Here is a 25,368-nt window from a genome sequence, read left to right on the forward strand (position 1 = left end):
AGGATAATTTCTTCTTACACTCCAAGCTAAGTTGTATAATTATGTGATAACATTTTCCTACTTGTCGCGAAGGCTCAAGTCTGGCTGCACTACTAGCTCAAGATCTTTGCCTGGTTCAGGAGAAACGATTGGTAGGCCCATTCTTCATCATGTTAACAGGTGAAGATTTATTGGTGGATCAGAAGGAAAATTGTCGAATTTCTCTAAGGACTTGACGTCGAAGAGCCAAAATTATCTACCTTTCAAGGTCTTTCTTGATTGTTGCTTCTATTTGCCGACCCTTTTCTTCCTCCTCAGTGATAGTGTGACTGACTTACCTGAATTGAGAATGATCTAATTTTGATTTCCAAGCAAGTGAACGTAGCTGATCTGCAACATTTGTTTGACTTAGTCCTGGTTCAGGTTGCTCAAGCGGCAGATCAAATGGAAATTCATGCGGCAACACCATGCTGCATCATATCTACTATCCAAAATTGTGAACAATCACTCAGTTCCATTATCAAGCCCTCCTAGCACCAATTTGTGTTGGTGCTAGAAAGAGGGCCGATCATTATCAAGTCGTATCAATTCATATTTGCGAGGAGTTATCTAGAGCTTTTTACCCTCCTCCCGCATCAACATAAATTTAATTTATGTTGGTGTCTGTTTTATCATCTACCAAACATTTAGATTAAAGTACCCAAAGATAATTTATCCTCTCTTTAAAAATCACCGTGTATGCTAGGATTGCTAGAAAATCATATGGTGATTCCAATGTTTCTTTAGTCAGGTCTTGACGTGTGGATAAGCTCAATGGGCGTTGTGATTTGCTGGTAATACACAAAGGGACTTATGCTTGAATGAATTGTCAACAACTTTGGGACTTAGATGGATTTGTCAATTAAAGCTCTCTCTCTTTCTTTCTTTTTGGGACTTTGAGGGTTTAAGACTTTCAAAAAAAAAGACAAAAGGGATAAAGGTTAAGAAATCTGCTCTAATCCTATGAATTCCAAGACGATATTGATTCGATGAACTCAATAAACCACACTTTGTTCCGCCTCACTTAAGACAACTTACACAAAGTGGATGCAATCTTCAAGGGATGTGCTTATGATTGGAAGTTTAAGCATACACAAAATGGAAAGCTCAAACTAACTTTGCACAGTGAATGAAAATCATCCATTCACCAAAAGTATGAGCAGAGATACACCATAAACCAATACTCATCAGATCTTTCATTCATCTAACAACGTAAAATAAATTCTAACTAATGTGTTGAAGAAATTGAAAACCTTGCTAAATCACTCAAACAATAGGGATTACAAAGCCTTAAGAGAAAGCACACATGTAATATATTATTTGAAAAATGTCGTTCATGCAACAATATTTCAAAAACCTCACACTTTCCAAATGAGAGGAGGCAACCTTATATAGTAGTCTAGAAATTATGAACGACTGAGATCAAACAATGATCAAGGGCTCAAATTAAAATTTCAAAACCCTAATTAGGGTTTCCCCAAACTCTAACAATTAAAATGAATAGGAAGGAGACAAGTGGCGCAGCTACTATTCTCACTGAGGTGAGTGTCCAGTTTCCTTTTCTGTAGATTCGATATATCTGGACACAAGAAGTCGCACATCCTCCATGGTGACACTTGGCAAGTTGCTAATTTGGAAGTCGTACATGTCCACATCATCAATACAAGTGGTGAGTATGCATTCCCAGTCAACTGCCTGTGCAAGGAAATTCTCATCAATGAGGAGAAAACTCGAAATTCTAGAGAAATCTACTTTGAGAATCGTTCCTAAAACCTTATAAAATTTGATTGGATTCTAGCTCTCAGATTTTCAGTGCGCAGATGTTTTTCGCGCACCACCTCTTGCTACCAAATTTCTGCTACCACATGAAATACCTTATCTTGAATATCCTTAACAATTTTCTCAACTTCCAAACACTTGGCTTTAGATTTCTTCAAGGTTTCAACCCTGGTTATCAAAGTAAAATACCAAGTGCTAAGGTCATATCTATTTCCTACTTGAATGACTCCTCCATCCAAGAATGGTTGACGATGGCATCATACCCTCCAAGTGGTCCTGATACATGCTATCAGCTTCGTCCTTTGCCACATACACCATGTTGTGATACTCTAGGATCCTGAAGGCCTCTCTGATGGCCTCATCACTGATGTTCGCCAGCACTCTTCCATCAGGTGCAACAGTGTCTTTACTAGTGGGGTTGTAATGCCTAGCACATTCAACTACTAATTCAGTGCATTGCATGGCGGGGAGAAAACCAGCAGCATGCACGATGCCACTCTTCATCATCTTTCGTGCGGTTGTGGTAGGCACAAGGTTGTCCAGACCAAACATCCGCTTCTTAAATTCCCTCAGATTGATGTGTCTGAGGTTGGTGTCGCCAATATTTTTCCACTTTGAAGTCATCCTTGACTCAGGAGGAGCGTCTTTATCCACTTGAAATTTCATAGTGCCTAGAATCTGCAATCAGACAATGAAGCTTAAGTTAGAAATTAATTCGTAGATCGAAGAAAATATGGGCTGTGAATGGCTAAGTGTTTGAAGATTTCATCTTTTCTTTTTTCATACTTAGCCAAAAAGGGGATTCTTGTATATAAAGTCTTCAAGAATGGTTGTGATCAACACCAAGTGTTATAACTTCCAAAAACTTTCTTTTACTTAGTCAAAAAAAATGATTTCCTTCACTAGAAATTCGAATAAATCTACTAAAAATCATTTTTCATAAGTCTGAAAAAAACTCAGAAAATACAGAAATCTGCATCGTAAATTCAACTTCACCTTCGAATGGATTGAAGTAAGGCTGGAAAATTCTTTAGAAAACTCAGAAAGGATTAGCTATTCTTTCTTATACCAGCTGGCTTCACTCAAAAATCTGTGAATCCTTCGTCACGAAGTTTGCCGAACTACAAGCAATATCGAAATTTTCTCCAGATGAACTCCAATCTGCAAACACTTTACTATGCTCTCCTCAAGAACTTCGAACTTCTCGGTGTGTAAAAATGAAGTTACAAATGAAGTATTTGTAAATAAAGTTGAATTCCCAATTAGAAACACGCAAAATCCTCCAACTCATGTTTCTAAATCTAACTCAAATCTTGCGAAAGTGTTGTCATCTTCTTTAGTTCGAAAATCCTTCACTTATGCAAGTTTCTAATTTGTTTTCAGTTTATTAATTCAAACTAGGCTAGTAAAATATTATCTTCCAAAAGTTTCTAATTCAGAACTCAGTTCGAATATCCTCTTGATTTTGCAAAATATCTTCTTTCCAATTTTAATTTTGAATTTCCATTTTGACTTTCCAACTTAATAATCTTTGAAATCTCTTTTTCCAACTTTCTAATTTGATTAGGAGTTCGATTTTTGGGAAGATTTGATGACATCACTCAAAATTTATTGACTTTGGTTGACTTCCAAGAGTAGGGCGGAGTTTTTAGTGTTCATCTTCATGCTTGGGCGGACTTTTGGAGGCTCTCTAGCATGTTTACTTGACTTCATTCTCATGCTTGGGCGGACTTTCTTGACCCCACCATTTTCTTTGGCATCATACTTGGGCGGACTTCAAACATCTCTCTAGGCGGACTTTAAGAGGGTCTCCTTGAGCTTGGTCGTGGTTGAGCGGACTTTGGTCTATCACCAAGGGCGGAGTTTTCATTACCTTCTCAAGGCATAGGGCAGAGTTTAGATGCATCTCCTATGGCGGACTTCAAACATCTCTCTAGGCATGGCGGAGTTTAGGAAGGCTTCCCATGAGCGGACTTTAGACATCCCTCTACATGGCGGACTTTTGGGAGCTAGCTCAACCAAGGCGGAAGTTTAAGACACCTCTCAAGGCATGGCGGAGTCTAGAGTGTTTCTCCATGGGGCGGAGTTTAATGACCTCTCCTTGGGCGGAGTTTAGGAAGTCTCCATCATAGGGCGGAGTTTTTTGTAGGCATCCTCTTCATTCCTCAAGGCGGACTCTAGAAGGCTTTCAACATGTGCGGACTTTGGAGGTGACCCTATCTAAGGCATAGGGCGAAGTTTTGGGACCATTCTACAAGGAGGACTTTGAGCCTTCCCCGTGATAGGGCGGACTTTGATGATCTCTCCTTGGGCGGACTTTTGCTTCCCCTTCACCATAGCGGACTTTGATGCACTTCCAATCATGGCGAACCTTGATCATCTCCCCAACATGGCGGACCTTTGCTTGGCCGGATTTTCTGAACACCTATCATGACACTCAACCTTATCCATTAGCCAGACTTAGAAAAAATTTGGAAAATTTCAAAATTTCATATTTTAACCAAATTTAACCAGTTTAACTTGAAATTTGAAATCCATACTTAGGTAAATCATCTGAAGCATTATGACCCCTAAAATGTAGGGAACTGGCTTTTTAGGTCAAAACTTGGAAATTTTGGATCCCGATCGAAGCAAGTCAGTGGTATCAGTCCAAACCCTAGATTCCCATTCTGAAAAAGCAAAAAGCAAACATCCCGAAAAAATAGGAAAAACTTTCTAAAAATAGCCATATCAGGGATCGGGCTAAAAATGTCAAAAACGAAACTTCCTAAAAAATAGGAAAAAGCAAAAAAAAAGCAAACTTTCTAAAAATAGAAAGTTGTCCAAATTCGTCCAAATCAATTGCGATCTTCGTCCTTTGGCCTTTCTAAGCACTTTGGTGGTGTTCATACTCTGGAATCACATGGTTTGCACAAACTACCTTTCCATCCTTAGGACCTGAACTGCTCAAAACTGGGCAAGGCTTGGCAAAACTGAAGTGGAAGGCCACGAGACACTAACAAAAACCCTAGAAAGCAGGAAAAGAGAGGGTCCTCATTTGCAATGGGGCGATGTGTGAAAAAGGTTACAACATCTGGCGACTCCACAAGAGGAATGTTCCTGAACATTCCTAGGATGAAACCCATTTTGAACTAAGAATCAAAAATTAATTATAACTAACTTACCCGCTGGCTTAGAAAGGCATTCAAAAAGGAAAGGGGAATCATAAATTGTATCAAGATCTTTCATCCTTCAATTATAAGTGTGTGCAAATGCATTCATTCCCGTCTCTTAAGACCATTATGACTCTTTGGTTCCATCATGGCAAGTCGCACAATAGCATATTATCTTTAAAGGGTATTTGTATTGCAGTATCAAAACAATAGTGAATTTCGTCTTTAACAAGGAATAGCGGCAATTAATTTAAGAAATCTTTAACTAGCAGCGATCAGCATTGAAGAGAACAATACAAGCAGCAGTGATCTAAAGAGCATTCATTCATAAATCATTATTGTTAATGAAGGCTTGATAAAAAGAGCAGCTTAAAAAGAATACACAGCAATTAACAGAAGTGATGTCAAAGACAAGTCAAAAGGTTAATGCAGTGAATGTGATTAACAAGACCAAAAAAATTAGAAGCAAGTAATATGATGAAATTATTATTGTCTAAGGACAGCGATGATCTTTTGAAGGCAGCACTTGGTAACGGTAAAAAGCAGTGCTTGGATAAACAATTAGAAACGAAAATATTTTCGTATATATTAAACAAAGTTAATCAACTAAAGGCAGCAATAAAGACATGAAGACAACGATTAAAATGCAATTGATGTGTATAACAAAAAGAATATTTAAAGCAGCGATTAAAGATTGTGGACTCTGATGGAGTGATTACACATAAGTCTTACACAGCAATTAATACACACTTTAAAGGCATCGATTAATAGAACATGGGCAGCGATTATGACCATAAAAAGCAGCAATTCTTTGTATACAGCAATTCTAATTAAAAGCAAATGAACACTAGAAATTATTGCTAAAGGTTGTTAATAAGAATTACAGCAGTTAATATAATGAACGTACCAATAGATAAAATAATACAGATGCAAAAGCATATGGATTTCAAAGAATGGATGTTGTTCAATTAATCAAGGAGACAAAGCTCCTTTAAATAGAGTTACAAAGACGATGTTTCTAAAAGAAACAATCGATAACTAGAGGCGAAATTAGAAACAACTTAAATGACCATTAATAACACAGAGAAAGATATTATTCTAATACCCTCCCTTAGTGGTCATTGTTCTAACTACCAAGAGAAATAACAAGAAAGGTTGCCCCCTTCTTCTCAAAACACAATGCAACAAAAGACACAAGCCTGCCACTGACTCTACCACTTGAGATAAGTCTGCCGCCGACCCTCCTAGAAACTGCTGAACTTCTGGAGATACCCAAAACAACACCAACCGTCCAACCTGATGTTGGAGAACTGTTCCTCCTTGTAACTAGAGACACACCAAGAACAGTTGTCACGATTTTGAGGGAAAAATCGGCAAACCTTCCAAACTATTGCAGATGAGCAAGATACCCGAAAATAGACTGCAAACAAGAGACTGGTGCAGATGTTCGCACAAAGTACAATATTTTCAAAAAAAATTATAAACCCTCCCATGATTTTTTTCAAGGACAAAATATTTTAAAACCACAGATAATTTTTTAGGACAAAATTATTAAAACCCACGGATTTTTTTAAGGGGAAAAAAAAATATTAAAAACCCATCAGAATTTTTTTTCAAGTAAAAAATATTAAAAAACCGAAACAAACATCGATGCCCAGAAGCCATCTTCACGATTTTTGAGGCACAAAAAACAAAGTACTGAGAAGATGTTGAATGCACGAACCTCGAGGTACGAATTTCAATGCACTGGAACAAGTACAAGCACAAATTCCAAGACAAATTCGCAACACAAAATTTGAGGCACAGAAAATGAGACACCCAAAAAATTTTGAGACACTCTAGAAAAGCTCTCGAAAAAACCCACCAAGAATCTAAAATCAAAATGTTGATCGGACTCAAAAATCGAGGCACGGAAAACCATAGTTTTAAAACTCATGGACTCGCCACGGACTCCCGAGTCTTTTGCAAGGACTCGCGCGAGTCTTTCAGATGGACTTGTTGTCCTCATTTTTGTTTTAAAAAATGAAGGACCATTACATGAAATTTTTGTGAAAAAATGAAAAATTTTACTCTATGGCATGCTTCCCGAGGTAGAATTTTGACTAATCCTTGGACTGGCTTAATCCTCAGTCCATTCTCGAACTACGTTTCGAATTTCGTCCAATTCTAGGTTCGTTTGCTATGCCTTTCCTTCAATTTCGGGTTTTAAAACCCAAACTGCAAGTGGAGAATTTTCTTCAAACTGCAAGTTTTAATGATATTCATTGTTATGGTCTTTGTAGGGGAATTTTTGATCAATTACATGTGCACTTTTATTTTAAATATGTCACTTGTAATTTATTTTAAGTTTCCCCTTTGTTGTTTTTATCTTTTTATTGTTTTTTGGTCATTTTTAGTTAAAATAGGGATTTTTGGCTCAACTGTAAGTAAACTTGCAGTTTGGTCAAAAAACCCCTACTTTAATGGTTTTCACATGTAATAGGGATTTTAAATCCCCATTACATATGTGCAAGTAAACTTGTAGTTTGGTCAAAAAACCCCTACTTTAATGGTTTTTGCATGTAATAGAGATTTTAAATCCCCATTACATATGTGCAAGCAAGTATAACTTGTTGTAGGGATTTTATTTCCCATTTACAAGTATTTAAAACTTGCAGTTTGCTCCAAAAAACCCGATTTTGCCTTGCAAGTGCATTTTTGACAATTTTTAAACTTGTCATTTGGCCAAAAAATCCCGATTACAAGTTGGATGAAAATAATTGTTCTTCCCTTACGGATAAAAGATTTAACCATCTTTTGTTGAAATTCCAAGTTGCAAAGATGAGAAATACCCATCCTTTCAAAATGGGGTTTTTAGAACCGGATTACATGTTGAAAGTTCTTCCCATTTTCTTGAAGATGATCTTCCCAAAATATTTTCATATTCATTTCCATCATCCGTAGATACCATTTCATCCACTCATTTCACACCTTCATTCATTTTCCCCATTTAAAGTCTACTTGCAGTCAGCCATCCAGAACCCGAAATTGGTCCAAAATGCACTCAAAAAACACTTGTAAATGAGTTTTAAAGGTCCAATTACAAGTGAAAACTTGTAGTTACCCATTACACATATGAAGTTGCATGTTTGTTCCCCGCAATTGTAAGTTATTGCTCTTGTTTTCCCCACACATGTAATGCAACTTCCAAAACCCGAAATTCACTGGTGAGCCCGTTTTTGCATCAATTTCTCTCTTCCCTTGTCAGTCCGGTTTGCACACACGATCTACCAAATCAATGGATTAAGGCATGGGCCTTATTTTGCAAGCAAATTTCAAGAATGAAGGATGATACAAAGAAGAAATACAACAACAATTCATGGTTGAGAGCATAAAATGCTTTCAAGACAAAGATGGTCATGACATGAAAAGAGGAAGGCAGCCCATTCCCTCTTGAAAAGCTAGTATTACCCCAAACAAGAAGATAAGGATGCAAGTTCCTGTTCCGGTTCAAGATGTCTTTACCAATCTAGAATACTTCAAGTTCTAGCATCCTGAAGCGACATGAAGATCATCACAGGCAAAGAATGATGCAGTTAGAGTCGTGTCTTTAGACACATGGAATAATTTTAGTTATACATTTGTAATTTCGTTTTGACAAGTTACATGTAAAAATATTTTTTGTAAAAAGCAAGTTACACATTACTTGCACTTTTGTAATTACATGTAAGGCAACTACAAGTTGTGTCCGATTAGGACTGTAGTTGGAATAAGTCTTAGTTAGTTAGAGTAACTCTTAGTTAGTTAATGAAGTCTCAGTTAGTTATTGAATGAGTCTTGGTGGTTGAGAGAATCTCTCAAGTTAGTTAGGATCCTCCCACCTTTTTCTCAAGGCTCCTCTTCTATAAATACTGGAGGAGTCTATTGTAATTTCATCTTTTGGAAAGAAAGCAAAAACTCTGCCAAATTTACAGCAAGAAGTCTTTGAGCTTATGTATGTGGATTGAAAGTTTTTGAAGAATAATAAAGAAGAATTACTCAAGTTTTGAGTCTTTGAGCTACATGTTTGAGTTTGAATCTTTTTATTTCTTCTGTGCAAAGTGTTTCTAAAGGAGCTTAGTCCAATCTGATTTGAAGTCTTTGAGATGCAAGTAGAGAAGATTAATTAAAATAGGAAAATCTCTAGAAGGAGCAGCAAGTCTTTGAGCTTGCGTCTATTCTTGAGGAAAAATTATTGTTTGATAAGAAATAGCAGCAAGTCTTTGAGCTTGCATTAGTTCTTGTCTTTGTGTTAAAAGAATAAATTATTCCAGTCTTTGAGTTGTTGTCTTTTATTCGTTGTAAAATTTAGTATAGCAAAGGGTAGATAGGACTTCCAATAGTCAAGTCTTTGAGCTTGATATTGCTGTCCCGTCCCGAAGGAAGTGACGGAAGTCTTTGCACTTTCAGGAAACTTCATTTCCTTTCTCTCAGTTCACTTGAAAGTAGTTACTGTTGTTCATTTTCAATCGCTATCATTTTCTGTGAAGAGAAAAGGATATTGTCTTTCTTGAAGAAAGAAGGAAGACTACTGTCCCATCCTGTTTTTATTTTAGTTTTAGTTAGATAGGGGGAGCCTTCCCTTAATTAGGAGAGTTTTTACTTGTGTGCTGTGGTTGAAACCACAATTTTGTACATTTCCCCCAAGTGTACAAAATTTTCAACCAACAGGACTCGCGCGACCCAGAAAAAAAGTCATGCAAGCTTTAAAATTGAGTTTTTTTAAAAAAATTTTACCTTCATTTGGCATAACTAAGGGAGTGAAAAATAAAAGAAAAATAACACCCGACGCCTTTATAAAATAACTGAGGGAGCGCGCAAGGGGCGCTGCCCCCAAACCCTCGTCGAAAAATATAGGGGGAAATTGCGCCGATGGAAGTAGGGAAAATTTAACCTCCGAGTCTGATTAGGCTCCATATAACAGCATAATTAGCATTGAAGAAATCTTGGTATTATACATTTTAGAGTTGAAAGTTTGAAACTATGAGTATGTGACATGTGTAATGTTTCAATTATGGCTCTTATGTTCTCTAAATGCATTAATTTCTTTATTTTTTTTGTAAAACTGCGCTTTTTTTTTGCCGAGTCTTTCACGAGTCTTTCACAAGTCCGAGTCCGAGTCCAAATTTTTGGTTTGCCGAGTCCGTGGCGAGTCCAAGTTTTTAAACTTTGCGAAAAACAATGCATCCAAAAAAATCTGACGACGGCCCAGTTGAGGTCTCGAACAACCCACCAAGAATCTGCAACCAGAATAAAATTTCGACTTGAACTGAAGGGTCAAAACCCTAGGCAGCAATGAATGAACCAGATCGAGCAAAAACACATGGAGAATAGATGCGGATCAAGGGCAAAGACAAGCGATTTTTGAAATATTTTTTAAAAATTTCCTTTCGAAATTTTTTAAGAATAGCTAAAAATCTCAAAATTATCTCTTCTCTAATACAATAATACAAATGCAAAAGCATATGGATTTCAAAGAATCGTTGTTGTTCAATTAATCAAGGAGACAAAGCTCCTTTAAATAGAGTTACAAAGACGATGTTTTTAAAAGAAACAATCGTTAACTAGAGGCAAAATTAGAAACAACTTAAATGACCATTAATAACACAAAGAGAAAGATATTATTATAATATAAAAGAGTTTAAACAAAGGACAATGTTTCTTTATTAATAATAAACAAAGACAAAGACCCAACTAAGTGGGAAGACATGTCCCTTCAATGAAATGTCTATTCCAAAGAATATGACTCTTGGAAGATAAAGATATATATAGAGAGTAAATTTGAAGAAAAAGTGTGTGTGTGTGTTGAATGTGCAAAGACATATCTGATCATATACACCAGTCAATAAAGAATGAGCATTAACAGGATTATTTTGTAATGTCCCTTCATCAATTTGGGTTGTACAGTCAAGAGTAATTGCACGGTTATGTCTATATGGTGGAAGATGATGTGTTTCGTACAGTGGAATGTAGGACGTACGGTGTGCAACACGTATGGTGAGGGTGTGGGACGTACGGTGTGTGACCGTACGATGAGGGTGAGGGTGTGGGTGTGGGACATACGGTGTGTGAAGCATATGGTGAGAGTGAAGACCATACAGTGAGAGAACCGTACGATAGTGGAGACTTGTCGCCCGAGCCAAGTCGTTCAGCGCGTGGTTTATTCGACCAAAGTGTGGTATGTGGAATCGATGAAACTTGCAATAAGGTATGATGCCAGATAAACGATGAACAAGAAGATCTTTATTTCAAGAATTTGCACAAGCCAGAGAATAGTCAGATTAATGCACTTCAAATTACAACAATCCTGGACTGAGAGCAGGGCAGAGTAGGGTGAGGCGTTACTCCCACCGAAACTGCGAGTACCAAATAGGGAGGGTCTTTCACCTCCGAAATGACGGATAATAGAACTCCAACAAGAATTTGCACAGTAGAGAAAAATACCAAATTTGCCTACCTACAATAATGACTAACTCGACCATATATATGGGCTCCAGGAAGTTTCCCGAAGGGTTACAAATGAGCTGACACCAAAAAGTTTATAACTAACTAATTAATAAAAAGGGCCCGAAATATATTATTAAATACGCGACCGTACAATAAATTATTTAAATTGACTATTTAATTATATCGGGGACATTACATATTTGCAGACCTATGAGAAGATTGTAAGAAGATTATTTGCAAAATTGTGAGCAGTTTATGAGAAGATCATTTGAAGACTTCTAAGCAGATTTGAAAGAAGCTTGTAATAATTTTTATAAGTAATTTATAATCAGCATAATAGCAGATTGGATAAAGAAGCGAGTGAGAAATTTCAATGAAATTTCTGATTAGACTTATGCTAAGATTTGTAATCAGTTCAGGGCAGATTCAAAGGTAATCTATGAGGACTATAACATAATTTGACAAAAATAAGATCATCCGTTGTAGAAGCAACATTGAAAAGGTGAAAATTTGACCTAGTGAAGTTGGTGCTTCATAATTGATGAGGGGTTGGTGTCTCTAGTGAGTTGGTGCCTCTAATAGGTTTGTGCCTACAAATTCAAAAGTAAGAGTTGGTGCGTCTAGTGAGTTGGTGCTCACAGACTAAGTTAGGGGCTGGTGTCTCTAATAGGTTGCTGCCTACAAACTTTATAAAAGAAGAATTATATAAAAGCATTGATTTACTAAGGTTTTCTCCCATTAGGATTTTCACGTAAACATTGTGCTATTGTGTTCTTATGTTCATGATTGTTGGAAATTAGTAACTAATACTATTGTGGTTGATAAAGTTTAAATTGGTAAAAAACGTTGTTATACTAATTCACCCCCCACCCCCTCTCGGTATAACAATGTGCTCTTCGATATTATCTAGTGTATAGCCATTCCACAAATGAATGTCAAGCTTTGAAGGCTAAAATTCAACAATTTATTCATTCTAGTATCGTTCAAATGACAAGTAACAATAAGTGGCACCTTTGTCATGACCTTTCTAAATAACATTTAGGTTCCTATTATGTTGCTCCTCACTATGTGGCATTGGTAGCTTACGTTTTGGGGGCTCATTGTCATTCATGGTGGTACAGTTTAATGTGCAATCATACTTGGCTAGCAACATCATAGCCTATTTATTATAGTTTAATTGTTTCCTCCTTTATTAGGATCCATTTTCCCCTTTGTCGAGTTGTATCTTTTATGACTTGATATCCTTTCTTGAATAGAATTGTTTGTCCTTCATGCAGATTTTCCAGTTTCTTGGACGTGTGTGTTCCTTGATTAGGACCTCTTCCTTTCTTGAAAGCATATGTCTTTTATAATTAATCTCTCCTTGGCGTTCAAAGTGTGCAATCCTTCCCCAAGAATTCCCTCTCCTAAAAATTGGGAAGGTGTGTATTCTTGATCTCCTTCCCTTTTCTTAGTTCTGAAGATGTCATCTTTATTAAGGATGTCCACTCTTTTTCAAGGAAGATATACTTAAGCAAAGATCTCTTCCTCCCACTTTGACAGTCATGTATTCTTGAAAAGGATTTGTTAAAAATATCTCCTTGGTGTTGAAAGTGTTTATCCTTGATGTGGATCTCTATCTTCCTTAAGACATCAACATGGAGGTATGTTGACATCTTAAGGGGGGCTCCTTCATGTTTGTGTTGCTGCACACTACAACACTCATTTTGTAGTCAATTTTTCGAATTGCATTGCAAAGAGAGGGTTTTGTTTGGTAATATTTGTGTCGGTGCACGTTGCAACACCCATTTTGCAGTCAAGTTTTTGGGTTGCCTTGCAAATAGAGAGCTTTCTTTGGGCCCTTGCTTTAAGTGTGATCTATCTTCTATATCATTTTGTCTATATGGGTCCTATCCCATTTTAAATTTTAAAGCATTTTATTCCCCACTTAAATGTCCTAATATAAATTCCAAATTTGATATTAGGGCCCTATTATCTCACTTCGCTTAATATTTGAGCCTATTTTATCGGTACACTTCAGAGAAGTCTCAAATGTCTAATGCTTTTTGGCTAAAATTTCGAGAGAGTAATGTGTCGACCTTAACATTTCTAGATCTGGTCTCAAAGTTGGGATATGACCATGTAATACGGCCTAAAAGTGAAATTACCTTGAAAACCCTATATAAGGCATCATTCCTAATTCATTTCATAATCTCATCTTTACAATTCAAGAGCTATCATTCCAATTCCAAAGCAGATCTGAAAACAAGGAGCATCAAGCTATAGCAAGCTACTTCAATTATGTCTTCATGATGGATTTGTGATGACTTATCTTGTTATTGCATCAACACTTGAGGACTTATCCTAAGAGCATTGCATCATCAATCAAAGGTATAACCATTTCATCTCAGCACTTCAATTCAGCATTTATTTCAGATTTAGCCTTTGCTCTACCAAGGGTAAGCTCTCTTTCTAATCATCATTGTTGTAGGGTTAATTTCAACCCATTGTTTGACTTAGGCAAGCCCAACACCATTTTCCTGCCCAACACCATTTTCCTCTCCTTTTGTGCATGTGCATATTCTAAAACATGTTCCAGGTTTAGTTTTAGGGTACAAGAGTTCCCAGGACCATAAAACAGTGATTCTCATTAAGTTGCATCTGAAAAGGGGAGGACACTGACAACAAGTGCATGTATTCCAGGACTAGGGTGCATACCACCATAGTCCTCCTTGTTTGGGTTATAATTTAGAGGGAAGACAGTACAAAGACTTAAGATATCAGATCTGCCTTTCATACTCAACTATGTATATGACGGGACTATCACTAGGGTGCCTTGCTATAGTGTCCAGGCATTTTGAGGTCTGCTTTCTATCATGGGTTCCTGTCTGCATCCCCTTTCCAATTCTATATCTCTTACTTCATTCTCAAATCTATATTTGTTTGTTTATGTTGGTTATTGCCACTTTTACATCATTTGACCTAGTTCTTGCATTTTCAATTTCTAATCATATCAAATCAATCAAACACAAAAGAGAACAATCAACCATTGGGCCCAACTCTCATAAGGTTTTGTAGTTGGGCCTATTGGTTGTTCTCCAATGTAATTGATGGAATGGAGTTTGATTCCTGGTTTGCATGTTTAGGCTAGTGAATCTCATTTCCGCCAAATTACACACACACACACAAACGCATGCCTTGTCCATGTATTTCCTTCTTTATGACATTCTCTTTTCCTTGAAGTCTGCCGGTGTATATATATGATATATCTTCAATTTTCAGACACCTTGTTCACCCAAAATCTTTCTCTTTTTATATCCTTATACCTCCATGAAGAGAGGCATCTCTTTGGAGAGTGACAACCCTTTCAAAGCACATCTCCTTTAGTTTATAACCTTTCTTTAAACTAATCGCTGCCTTTCTTCAATATAATTGCTGTTCTTTATATTAGCGCTTTCTTTAACATGAATATACAAGTCGCTGCCTATAACTGTTTGTGTATACCAATTCCTGTCTTTATTTACACGTTAACATCACAGCCCATCTTCTACTAATCACAATCAATGCTCTTTGTAATATGTCTTCTATGCAGCTTGTCTTATATGGAACTTGTCTCATATTACATTTGTCTTCTATGCATTTTGTCTTATATGGAATTTGTCTTATATGGCATTTGTCACTTATTATATTTTTTATTAAATTGTTGCTCCCCAAACATTAATCACAGCCCCCATTAATTTGCCATTAGATTAGTCGTTTGCTTGGTAGATTAGTCGTTTGCTTAGGTTTAGTTTGTTTGGCAAGAGTTTTAGGTCCCCGAGTGTGAGGTTTATCCTTGAGGATGTGATCAAGTCACCCGTTCAAATCCAGAATCCTTTCCAACTCCCTTTGGGTGTCATCCAGCCAGCATAGACAAGTACTTTCAAGGATCAATCACATTTTTATTTAGTCATTCATTTAATACTCTCACCTTGACTACATTCATTGGAGACTTGCTCCAGGCAACACTTTAGCCTTATTGAACATCATACTGACATCATGCCCCGTGAACTAAGACCAAGAAGGTCACTTTTGCTTTGACATTAGGAAGAGTTTGGGACCAAGGGAAAAGTTTGGTGCCAAGACAAGTTTAAGAATTAGGCCCATGCTCTGATTTTGATTGCCACATTTACACTTAAGAAAAAATTCGATCCTTGGATAACTTTGAGAACGGTGCTTATTCTGATTTTCAGTGATACCACCAAAATTGGTAAGGGGCAAAACCCAGACCTCACCTCGGGGTTAGGAAGGCTAACAGGATCAAGGCTAATTCCCAGTTTCGGTGCTAGGGCCGAATTTTGGACTATAACTCAGGTTTCAAAGGACTCATACATTGTTCTCAGTCCATTCTCTTTGGTCTCTAGCCTTATAAGCATATGGATTTCATGCTGTTCATCATTCTCCTAATCTACAACCCTATTGTCAAGGTTTATGGCCTGGTTCTTAGTGTTTTGTGACTGTAAAATTTAGAATTAGAAGCAAACTTGGTGCAAAGGTTGGTCTTAGGAAGAGCTTTAGGAATAGTGTTTATTCCTACTTTCAATGCTACCACCAAGTTGGCAGGGACACCCAAGTTCGGGTCAAAGCTTGGTAGTTGCAAGCCTTTTAGGAACTAGCCTTAGTCCCACTTCCAATGCAAGCACCGAACTTTAAGGAAACTTGGTCAGAATTTCAATGTTTGGACATCTTTTGAATTATGCCTATTCTGATTCTCAGTGCTCACAACACCAAATTCTGAGCTGCAACCTTTGTTTATGCTCATGAAAAGTCTTTGATGCCTCTACAACTACGACAAGGATTGGCCCTACCTTGGATTGAATTTAAAATGTCCTGGATTTTGACCTCATCATCAGCTGATTCTGCAAACTGAGGCTACAGTTTGGACCTAGGATACATTTTATGATTAACAGTTATTCTAAATCTTTAGTGCAAATACCAAAATTTGTAGGGTGAAAGATGAAACTCGGTGTTAGAAAGGCTAAAAGGATTAAGGCCTTATCCAAATTTGTCTGCTAGTACCCAGATTTGGGAAGGTTTAGGCAGAATTTCAGTGTTGGGAAGGCCTTTAGGATTAAAGCCTTATTCCAACTTGCAGTGATATCACCAAGTTGTGAAGGAAAATCCCATAATTCAGTCTTCAAGTATGAATTTGGTCGATGCTTTGGGTATTTTGCCTTTGCTCTTTACCCCTCCTTGGATTAAGTTGGTCCTTAAATGATCTTTTCTCCCTTAATTCCTCATTTGTCACACAAGGCCCTTGGGTTTAAAAGGGGGTCTGACGTTGCTTCTTTGTCCACCTGATGAGTCTAGATTTGGATTCCTAAACACGCACCCCTGAATCTCCTCACACTCTATGGCCTTGATCTTTTCATGCCTCAAACTTCACCCTATGCTCTCTCTCTCTCTCTCTCTGGGGGTCACTGTCGGAGACGGGGAGTATGTGCACAGCACAACAGGTTGTTTTTTTCTTACTATTCCTTGAAATTTTTCACCTTTAACAAAATCATTACTAATTTTGACACATCTGCATAGAAATGAGAAGTACATGACAGTCTAAAACAAAAAGAATGTGATCCCAATGAACAAGAAAACAGTATATGGACTTAGAAAGATAAACAAAAAAGAAAGGCTTGTGAAAAATTCTTACAAACCTTTTTCACATTCTTTTTGCGTAATGCTACTGGAGCTTCTTCAATTTGCTTGCCTGATGCAGAACCAAGAGCATCTTTCTCTGTGTATTCTAAATTAGTTAACATGAGATGTTAACCAGTAGCCCAGTTTTAATAAAAACAATTTCCCACCATTTCAATTAACGTTTTTCATTAACAGATTCAAGAGAAACCCTTAGATTTGTACTGAAATTCTAAGCAGAATGATATCAAAGTAAAAAATATTTCATTTTCTAAATAAAGAATTTCTAGGACATACAATAAAAACTTACCAGGAACAAGCACATTGAAATCTTGAACTTCAGTACCCATTACTGGAGTGCTCTTTTGAGGGCTCATGGCAGTGAGATTTGAAACGTCTACATCAGTTGTCTCCATTTCTCCGTGGGGAAAATGCTGCAAAATTAATTATTTTGTACTCGTTCATTAATGTCTCATTCATATTGTTCTTTCAGAAAAAAAATGTGACAGAAACTGAACAAAACAAACCACAAAAATGGGAACTACATGCCTTGTCATTCTCAGAATCTTTGGAAGGGTTTGCTATGTCCATGACTTTGTCAACATTGAGGCTTTCCCCATTGTCAAATCCATCTTCCTTGTCATCTTGCTTTGTTGACTTTGAAGAACTATCAAAGCTCAATCTTCTCACCCCAGAACTCTCCCCTTTCTTTAAGGGGCTTTTTAAGGTTAGCTTTCTAGAAATGTGTGAGGGTGAAGAGGTGTTGAATCTTCTAGAACTATGTGGGGGTGAGGAAATGTGCAGCCTTCTAGAATTGTGTGAAGGTGAGGAACTGTGTGAGGGTGAGGAATTGTGAAGACTCCTAGAAATGTGCAAGGAACTGTGAACTTTCGCTGCTTCTTCATCCCTTTTTTCTATGGAAGGTTTACATGCTTCTCCAATTTTAACCCCAATCCCACTTTTGAGCTTCCCATGTAACAGGAAAGCAGCGGATATTTTTGAAGGTGGAGTAGGTGATGTCAAAGGAGTAGAATTTTCTGTTGGTTTTTGACAAGCATTGTCATGTGGAGTTCTATCAGAAACTTCCATCTGAAAACCTTTTGGGAATTGCTGTAGTTGCATGCTAGTTTTTCCTTCATCTGTAAATAAGGCTTCTGAATAAATGGTGTTACTTGATTCTGTCTGTGATTGTTGAAAAGCATATTTTGTATCACAATCAAGAGCTATTGCATATGGCATTTCAATATCATTAATTTCATGTCTGGATCTTGAAAATGACATTGACTTTGTTTGGTCCGGATCTTGTTTCATGTAGTCCTTTAACAGCTGGTCCAATGCGTTTCTAGTTGAATTTCCAAAAGAGAGAGATGTTTTGGGGGGCATGTTCACTGTTTCTTCAGTTTCAGATGCACAATGTGTCTCTGCATATTTCAACACATGAAAAAAGCATTGAGGAAAAAACAGTAAATTAGTACAGAAACAGAATATAAACTAGTGGCATGTGCAGATAAAAAAAATGAACTGTAAAACCAACAATTTAATCAAAACCTTTTTCTTGCACTGGATTTGGTTGAAGACCATCAATGTGACTGCCATTCGCCATACTATGTTGATCATGTGCCTGTTTACAGTTTTGCGAGTTGCTGTCCAACTGAACATCCTTATTTGTTGTCCTATCGTCGGTTTCAATTAGCATTTCAAAGGCTTGCTCTGCTTTGCTCATGAAAGAGGATCTAGGGTCTTCTTCTTCCTCTACCTCTAGCTCTTCATCATCTAATTGCATGTATTTCTCAGTATTACCAAGAAGTTTCCAATCAAAGTTCTTAGAAATTTTTCTCCTGACAAAGACACCAAAAGCATTTAGATGCAGGCTCAATGGAAGTGACAAGTATTTACTGCAAAGATAGAATATATATACCTGCCTGTCCCTTGCCGCCGGACACGTCTCTTCAGAGATTGTTGACTGCAAAAAGCAACTGGTGAATTCTCACCCCTTAATTTTCTTATTATTGCTGCTGCAGCTGTTATAAATGATGTCGGAGTCATTCCTTAAATTTATTCTAATTGGCATTAACAAGCATAAACTTTAATTAAATACAGAAAAAAACTTTATCTGAATTTTGTAGCATAAGATTAAACATTTTACTCTGAAAAGATCGTGCAATGTACTTGGCTTAGTGTTTGGGAAAGTCTAAAGCAGCTCTACCATACTGTATAGATATTCTATACTTGTCATACCAAGCCAAAAAAATTGTACATTTTTTATGATGACAAAAGAATCCCGTAAAACTTTGAAGAACATTTTGAAAAGATCATCGATGAATGTCTAAAGTTCCATAGTTGATCACAACTTATATTTACATGGGCATTTAATTTAGTGGCCCATTTTTCCTGTTGAAAATGCACCTTTATGGGGCCTATGCTTTCCTATGCAATTTTAAGATATCCTTTTGAAGATATGCCTCTCCAACACAATCATTATATTCAGAATTTTTTTGGGGCCCCAATTAGAAAAAAAAAATTGTCTTATCAAAAGGCTTCAAACCATCATGTTTCAACATGTTGTCTGCTGCAAAAGGACAATTCCCCAGTGAAATTTCTAAGCAAAATTATTTGCCCAAAACCTTCAACTCAAGCGAATCCTCAGGCTTATTTTCTATATAACAGATAAAGCTAAGAAAAGCACTGAAGGATTTAGGTTGATACAGGGAGATCTTATTGAAGTAAATCTTAATAGTGGGATTATTTAATTGATGCCAAACCAAGATACATTAGTTAGATCAAGAATTAGAACCCTGTAACTCTCTTGCATGTTTCTTATATATTTCTTGCTAAAGCAATAGCTAGGAGGCTTCAGGAAGTTTTAACTCAGAGTATATCTCCCATTCAAACAGGATTTGTTGAAAGAAGATATATTTTGGATAATTTAGTTACTAGTTGGAAGGGAATGCGTTCAGCGAATTATTCAAGACAAACAGGTTTGCATAGATCTCATTGATTTTGAAATAGCATATGACCATATTGAATGGCCTTTCATCTTGCGGATGCTGCAAGCTTTGGGTTTTGAAAAACCTTTTTGTAGATTTATTGAATTGTTCTTCTAATGCATGGGCATCTCAAGGCAAGTAAGACTGGTTGCAATCAAGGGCCAAGAAGAAAATGTCCAAGGAAAAATCACTAGACGAAGACACAGGTACAAGGGCAAAGCACAGTAGTAGACAAGACCTAAACAGCTAAGGCAAGAGCACAACACACAAAAGACATAGACAAAGGTGAGAAGCAACACAAGAAAGAACCAAGTATGGTTGAACACAAGGACAAATGGGAGTAAATGCTAGACCCAAACACAATTTGACAAATTGCCAAACCAAGGCAATCCGACCGAACTGCCAATTATGAGGCAATTAAACAAATGCACTAAACTAAAGGCAGTTAGGCAGATTGTTGATTCAAAAGAGAAGGGTGCACACAAAAGCAATGCAAGAATCAGGGAAGCACACAAGAAGGAAGACCACTAGCCTCTTGCTGATTGTAAGTGTGCCTTGCGTGGTCAACTGGAAATTTATGCAAGCTTAACTTTGATTATTATACGTCCATTGTTATGAATCATGGTAGTAAATTGAAAATCTATAAAATACACCTTAGATGATTGCAATAAGCTCGTGTCAAAAACTATTCACCTTGATGGTGAGACCCTGCCTAGTTTGATTCCACTGAATTTGTTCATCACTTCTTGCATTCTAGGCTTAGAATAGAATTCCTTAACCCTATTCCCTTTTTGGTCCTTTTTAGAAAGTCTTGTTAGAATTAAGTCAAGAGCTTCATTGTAAAATCCTAAGTTATCAGCACACCCATTCTATATTCATGATATATAAAGTTGATTTGAACAATTGTGTAACTCCCCAAGTGAAAACAGCAATTCACATCGACCATTGAGTTACCCACTTGTCAAGACCTGACTGTAGAAACCTTGGAATCATTTAAGTTGATCTTACCCTTAGCATCTGAGGTGATTTTGTTCAAGAGAGGGTAAAGTACTTTGGTATTTTATTCTGATGCTTGCATGTGCATAAAACACACATCAACAGGCGGATTGGCTAAACCTTTACAAGAATCTTCATCATCATTAATTATGCATACATATGTCTATAGTGTGTGTGTGTGTGTGTGTGTGTGTGTGTGTGTGTGTGTGTGTGTGTGTAGAGAGAGACAAAGAGTTAGGAAGATCATGGTCCATGCATTATGCATCAGACCCAAACACTCATATATTGCACAGGGATTGTATGCTGAATATTATTCATTATTCAGATCCCTACGTGATTGATCCCACTTCATTTAGATCTTTATATACTTCTTCCAACACAATTTGCTATAGTAGATCTTGCTCAAGATCTGCCCTAGATCTGCCTTAATTCTGTATGATGTTTTCTTTCCTATCCACTCTCTATCCCTTCATTTGGAGGTTGATATGTAGCATATATATCTTCTTGTGCTTTTTCGATACTGTTGTATACCACCACTTGAACACACAAAATGGCTCACTTATTGACTTATTCCTGAATCATATTCAGATCTCTGAATTGCTGATGCGGTTTGATGCCTTTCCTTCTTGTTGCAGATCAGAACTCTTTCTATTTCAAAAACCCCCTTCTTCCTTCCCTTCTACACTTCTATGAAGAGAAATACCCTTTTGGAACGGTGATTTCTCTTGAAGGATATAACTTTTGTTAACTAATCTTTTATGCTGCCTTTTGACACGGATTAACCGCTGATCGATTATTTCTTTCTTTCACTGCCTTTGTTCTTACTAATCGTTGCTTCTTTACTTTATAATGCTAATTGCTGCATATTAACCTCTACCTTGATAATCGCAGCCATGGAAATTATATTTATCTTTTCCTTGTTAACCAGTTCTCCTTATTAAATAATCAGATTCCTGCCTGGAGGAAATCGCACCCATCTCCCTCTTAAATACACATCCATTGTTATTATTCAATGGGGAGTCGGCCCTGAGGACATATATATAGATTTTAATTTAGTTTAAATACCAGACAGGTCAGACCTAATACAAACTAGTGTAATTTTATTCATCTTCATACAGAGTTGGCCCTTTATATTGTTATTCCCTCAGCTTGCTACTAATAGGGGTTGCGATCTGGTTTAGGGGCATTACATATATATACCCAAACATCCAAATTAAAAAACAAGCAAAAAATAATAACATTTCCTTAAGAGGCCCAAACTAGGTTAAATCCGTCTTAAGGGCCAACGAAGGTTGAGACATTTACTATTAGGGGTGATTGTTAAAGGAGGACGACTCAGACAAAGGGAATGTAAATAATTAATATAAAAGAGCTTTAATTAAAATTAAATGTATGTAGGGGCCAACCTTTGTTAAGAATTACCTATCTTATGAAGAGGTATGAAGAAGGTATTTAAAGACATAAAGTGTGAGTATAAGAGGGGCAGCAGAGAAGTGCAAAAAAGGAATTAAGTTCCGAAATTATGAGCACCAGAAATAATTAAATTATAGAAGAAATCTGATTTATTTACTTCAGACTGAATTAGTAAGAACATTGGTAAAGAAAAGATATGAGCATAGGGGATAAGAAATCATCAAGTCTGATTCTGAATATATAATACAAAAGAATAGAATGAACAAATAGAAGAGGATTCTCATGCATACATATATCTGAATGTGAACAGCAGATCAGATTGATATAAACAACAAACGTATGCATTTGCAATTATTTGGTAATGGTATGCATGAGATGTCTGCTTAGTGTATCATTATGAAGATATCATCTAATATGTCATTTATTATGTGTTAGGCATAACTAATAATGTGAAATACATATCCTAAAAGAATTAATCTATTTATAACCAGCAAGCAATAATGTTGAGAAGAGAAGGAAATGCCAGGAATGCAAGCAGATACAAGATCATCATCTAAGTAGACCGCCCCATGATGAATGTCCAATGTGCCTGCCACTTGAGGCCAAGATGGTGAGCCTCCGCTCTTGGGCTTAGATAGGAGGATTTCCAGGCACCCTATTGCGATTTGCTCTCCAATCTCTATGATGGTTGATTGTTGTAGAAATCAACCATCCCGTCGTGGAGTAAAGGAAAAAATACCTGATAAGGAGGCAGCAACACTGACACCCCCATCAAGTACGCCAACCCTAGTGGTGGAGCCAAGAGGCCGAATGACTAGGTGATCATTCTGTGCTCTTGGGCTTGATTGGAAAGGACAAGCTCCCAGTATCTTATATGATTCTCCAAGGGATTCATAGTGTGGATTGGTTCGTAGGGGAAACCTTTGATTGAAACCCATCATGCACTCAAAGAGGATGAATAAGGAAACATGGTTACGGAGTGCAGATACAAGCATCCCACTAGGTAGACAACCCCATGCTGGATGTCCAAAGTGCCTACCACTTGGGGCCAAGGGGGATGATATATCCACTCTTGGGCTAGTGTGAAGATTGCTTCAGGCTGATCCTATTATGCTCCTACATTCAAACTCTATTGTGATTAGACCTATCAAATGAATTATGATAATTATATGTATTTGTACTTATATGTGTGATTACTAACCCTATTATCTTGTTAAAAGGCATTTTTAATGGTAATGTTATACTTCTAACAATCTTACAATTCTTATTTGAATGGCATTGGGATTTTAGGGAAAGATTTAGGGCAATCCCAAAAGGGGACATTAAACACAAGAATGAGGCAGTCAAGCATGAACATAGGAAATTGATTTTCCAAGGGGCAGTAACTAAGAGGTGTATAGATATAGGAGCCAATTCTCCATCAAGGCATGATGGGTAAAGAACAAGACCAAGAAAGGAACAAGGTGTTGGATTTGTGTGAATGTTGTCATTGATGTCAAACCCAGCAATCCAGTTAGGACCGGATGTGGTATGTTGTTGTTAAGTCATTGGAAGCAATTTTGGTATTGCAGGTCAAGCTACAATGGAAGATAGGTAAGTATGTGATATGAAGTAGTAAGGCACACATGATCTACTAGAGTCATTTTTGGAAGATCCTCTTCTCCAAAATCTTGTGTTTTGCTTATAATGGTTTGCATCCAATTCTAATATCAACTGTGTGAGTTTCGGTATCAGTTATATCAATGGTAGCAGTTGTATCTATTGTATTGCATCATGTTATATTCTAGAATTTGTGGCACATGTATCTTGGAGTTGGGAATTGTGTGCTTGGAGATTATGCTTATGGGTTCGAGTCTATGGGTCCGGTAGACCCTTGTTTAGTTCTGATAATTGTGGCATGCGTTTCGGTAACTGAAGTATGTGGAGGAAGCGTGTAGAAGATTGGTGAAGGTCGGCTTGTTTATCCGATTTTTTGGTCATGGCATGTTTTGGATAGCGTGTTGATCCAAGTAGTGCATTATTGTGTGAATCACTTGTACTTGGCCGACATAGTATCTTGGTGTATGTGCTTACCAATATATATAGAAGATGTGAGGTTGTCAAAATGAACATTGTGTGGCCATTGAAGAAGAGCAAAGTGTGTGTGTATGTGGTATTCAGCAGAGTATGCTTATGATGTGTAGCAGAATAAGAAGTGTGCAAGTGACAAAGTTAGTATGCGAGCAGTATATGGTATGAGCAATACATGAGTGAAGGTGTGTGAAGAAGAGTCAGAGGGCAGACAGTGTTGTAGTAATCCTTTACCGGTTCTATTGCAAGTAGTTGGTTCGACAAGGTAGTGCAATAATCCCTTACTGAACTTGTTGCAGGCAATTGTGGACAGAAGTACAGTGATCCCTTACCAAATCTGTTGTGGGTTTTGTGAGTTATTATCTGAGCTTAATTTGGAACTGACCTCATGCATTAGGAGATGCAATTTCCCTCAGTTCATTTATTTTCTATTGCAGTGAGCATTCTGGCAATGAGCCACCCATTTTGTAAACACCATATAACTAGTTATATTATCTTTAGAGTTAACCCTCTCTGTGCTTTTTCCCATTTGGGTTTTCCACCTATAAAATCTGGTGTTCAATTTGTGGTTGTGTTATTTGTTTAATCTGCATTTGCTATTTCATGTTGATAAGTTTAATTGATGAAATTAATATATCAGTAAAAGTTTTAAAAGAGTGGAAATACTGATTCACCCCCCCCCCTCTCAGTATCCCAATCCATTCAACCAATCCAACACAGGGATACACAAGGCCCAAGAGAAGAAATCATTCAACAAAAGGAGCTCAACAACCTATAGGAGGATGAGCTCACTTAGAAGATATTATTGTCCAACAATATAGCAAGAAATGGATGATGTC

At 37.1% G+C, this 25,368-nt stretch overlaps 1 protein-coding gene across 4 annotated transcripts in view; it reads right to left on the reverse strand.

Moving 5' to 3' along the window:
• LOC131052855 (centromere protein C) overlaps window positions 1-25,368 on the reverse strand; it is an 81,411-nt gene that overhangs the window by 34,859 nt on the left and 21,184 nt on the right. For 3 of the 4 annotated variants that reach the window (XM_057987495.2, XM_057987494.2, XM_057987497.2), the window contains exons 4-8: window positions 18,982-19,084; window positions 18,612-18,901; window positions 17,613-18,484; window positions 17,374-17,497; window positions 17,084-17,172 (exon numbers count right to left, since the gene is read on the reverse strand). In XM_057987495.2, the coding sequence (XP_057843478.2) occupies window positions 17,084-17,172; window positions 17,374-17,497; window positions 17,613-18,484; window positions 18,612-18,901; window positions 18,982-19,084 (1,478 nt within the window). The remainder of the gene's footprint in view (window positions 1-17,083; window positions 17,173-17,373; window positions 17,498-17,612; window positions 18,485-18,611; window positions 18,902-18,981; window positions 19,085-25,368) is intronic. The other variant, XM_057987496.2, reaches the window with a different exon arrangement.

This window comes from Cryptomeria japonica, chromosome 6 (genome assembly GCF_030272615.1).
Source record: "Cryptomeria japonica chromosome 6, Sugi_1.0, whole genome shotgun sequence".
Lineage (NCBI taxonomy): Eukaryota > Viridiplantae > Streptophyta > Pinopsida > Cupressales > Cupressaceae > Cryptomeria > Cryptomeria japonica.